This window comes from Octopus bimaculoides, chromosome 4, assembly GCF_001194135.2.
Source record: "Octopus bimaculoides isolate UCB-OBI-ISO-001 chromosome 4, ASM119413v2, whole genome shotgun sequence".
Taxonomy (NCBI): Eukaryota; Metazoa; Mollusca; class Cephalopoda; order Octopoda; family Octopodidae; genus Octopus; species Octopus bimaculoides.
The window spans coordinates 102,291,380-102,293,814 of record NC_068984.1 but is presented as its reverse complement, the minus strand read 5'-3'; the positions used below and the strand labels follow the sequence as shown (position 1 = coordinate 102,293,814).

Below are 2,435 nucleotides of genomic sequence, written 5' to 3'. Positions count from 1 at the left end.
AGCCTGAGGCCAACCAAAACCTTGTAAGTAAATTTGGCTGAAAGACGCCTGTCATCTATACATATGTATGTGTATATATATATATATATATATATATATATATATATATAAATGTATGTGTGTGTCTTTGTGTCTATATTTTATTGTCCCCTACCACCACTTGACAACCGGTGTTGGTGAGTTTACATCCCTGTAACTTAGTGGTTCAGCAAAAGATACTGCTAGACTAAGTACTGGGGTCAATTTGCTCAACTAAAATTCTTCAAGGCAGTGCCCCTGCGTGATCACAATTTAATGGCTGAAACAGGTGAGAGATACATAAAAAATAGATATCATGTGAACATGTGACCAACCAGGTTATCAGATGTTGTTACATATCACTGATCACAGTGCACTTTTGCATTATTTTAGCCTTCAAATGATGCAACCCCACTGGCTAAGCAAACAGGCCAGCATTTCCCCTTGATTGAAAGACTGGAGCAACGTGAAATGAAGTGTTTTGCTCAAGAACATAACACACCATCCAATTAGGGAATCAAACCCATGATCTAGTGATCGTGAGTGCAACAGCCTAACCATTTGGCCACACACTCTTTTACTCTTTACTCTTTTACTTGTTTCAGTCATTTGACTGTGGCCATGCTGGAGCACCACCTTTAGTCGAGCAAATCTTATTCTTTGGACTTGTTCTTTGTAGTACTTATTCTACCGGTCACTTTTGCCAAACCGCTAAGTTACGGGGACGTAAACACACCAGCATCGGTTGTCAAGCGATGTTGGGGGGACAAACACAGACACTCAAACACACATATATATACATATACATATATATACGATGGGCTTCTTTCAGTTTCCGTCTACCAAATCCACTCACAAGGCTTTGGTCGGCCCAAGGCTATGGTCGAAGACACTTGCTCAAGGTGCCACACAGTGGGACTGAACCTGGAACCATGTGGTTGGTAAGCAAGCTACTTACCACACAGCCATACCTGCACCTTCACAAAAAAAAAATACATATATCACACTAAATATGCATTTTTTCCTGTTTCTACATGACTTGTTTCAACATTTCATTTAGAACTTGTATAATTCTAGTCTCTTTCCTAAATATTTCTTTAACCACCCTCTCTCTTTCACTCTCTTCTCTTAAAGACGCCTCAAGATCTCTATATTACTCTTCTGACCAACTACAATATGCTGTAATGGTTCATTCAATGTCTGTTCTTGGCTGTCTCCTTTTATTCAAAGCTGGCCGGCAGTTGTTTCCAGTTCATATGTTGGACATGCTCAGTAAGTTCTGTTCTTAATCTTTAAATTCCATCTGTTACCAACACAAATATGACTATTGTTTATGTTGATGACTACTTTCTTTTTTGCTACTTTACCGTGAAAGGTAAATTACAAGGGTTTAAATATGTACATACATACATGCATACATATATATACATCCATATATATATATATATATATATATATATACACATATATATTTGTATGTATGTATTCTGCATATTAATGTGTTTGCGTGTCCGTGTTTATATGTTTTTATGTATGTATGTGTGTGTGTGTGTGTGTGTTTGTATATGTGTGTGTGTACCTCTTTCTCCTTATGTGTCCATGTCTGAGTGTGTGTGTGTTTTGCAACAATGTACCGCATCTGTATGTATGGATGTGCATCTCCATATGTGTGGACATGTGTCTCCATATGTGTCCTTGTGTAAAGTAATGTGTGTGTGTATGTATGGTCATGTGTTTCAGTCTTCATTTGTGTATGTGATCATATGTGTGCTTTTCTGTTCATATAACTTATGTACCTATCTGTCTGTATGTTGATCTGTTTACTTTTATATCCATATGTTTATATACCTGTGTGTATATGGCAAGAATCAATGAGGATAGCTGTGTGAAACAGTGCCACACTGTAGCAGTTGAGGGAACCTGTGGTAGAGATAGGCCCAGGAAGACCTGGGATGAGGTGGTGACGCATGACCTTCGAACATTAGGCCTCACCAAGGGAGTGACTATTGGAAATATACTGTGCGTGAGAAGATCCAGCAAGCCAAGTGAGACCATAACCCGTGCCCTTTGCCTGGGGTGTAGCCAGCCCACTTATGCATACCTCTCCTTCATTGGACCCTAAAACTCTGCTTGCAAAGACCTGTTGAGGCAAGTGAAATCAAAATCAAAAATCAAAATCAAAATCGAACCAAACTTGACGACCGGCACCCATGCCAACCTTTCCTTCATTGGACACTAAACTCTGCTTGCATAGATCTGTTGGGGCAAGTGAAATCGAAATTGAACCAAATTCGATGACTGGCACCCGTTCCAGTGGAGCACTAACAGCACCATCCGAGCGTGATCATTGCCAGAGCAGCTGTCTGGTTCCCGTGCCTGTGGCACGTGAAAAGCACCATTTGAGCGTGATCAATACC

At 40.0% G+C, this 2,435-nt stretch overlaps 1 protein-coding gene across 1 annotated transcript in view; it reads left to right on the top strand.

Annotated features, from left to right (window-relative positions):
- LOC106883773 (protein broad-minded) overlaps positions 1-2,435 on the top strand; it is a 264,423-nt gene that overhangs the window by 135,559 nt on the left and 126,429 nt on the right. Inside the window, exon 13 of the mRNA XM_052967655.1 lies at positions 1,153-1,290. Within this exon, the coding sequence (XP_052823615.1) occupies positions 1,153-1,290 (138 nt within the window). The remainder of the gene's footprint in view (positions 1-1,152; positions 1,291-2,435) is intronic.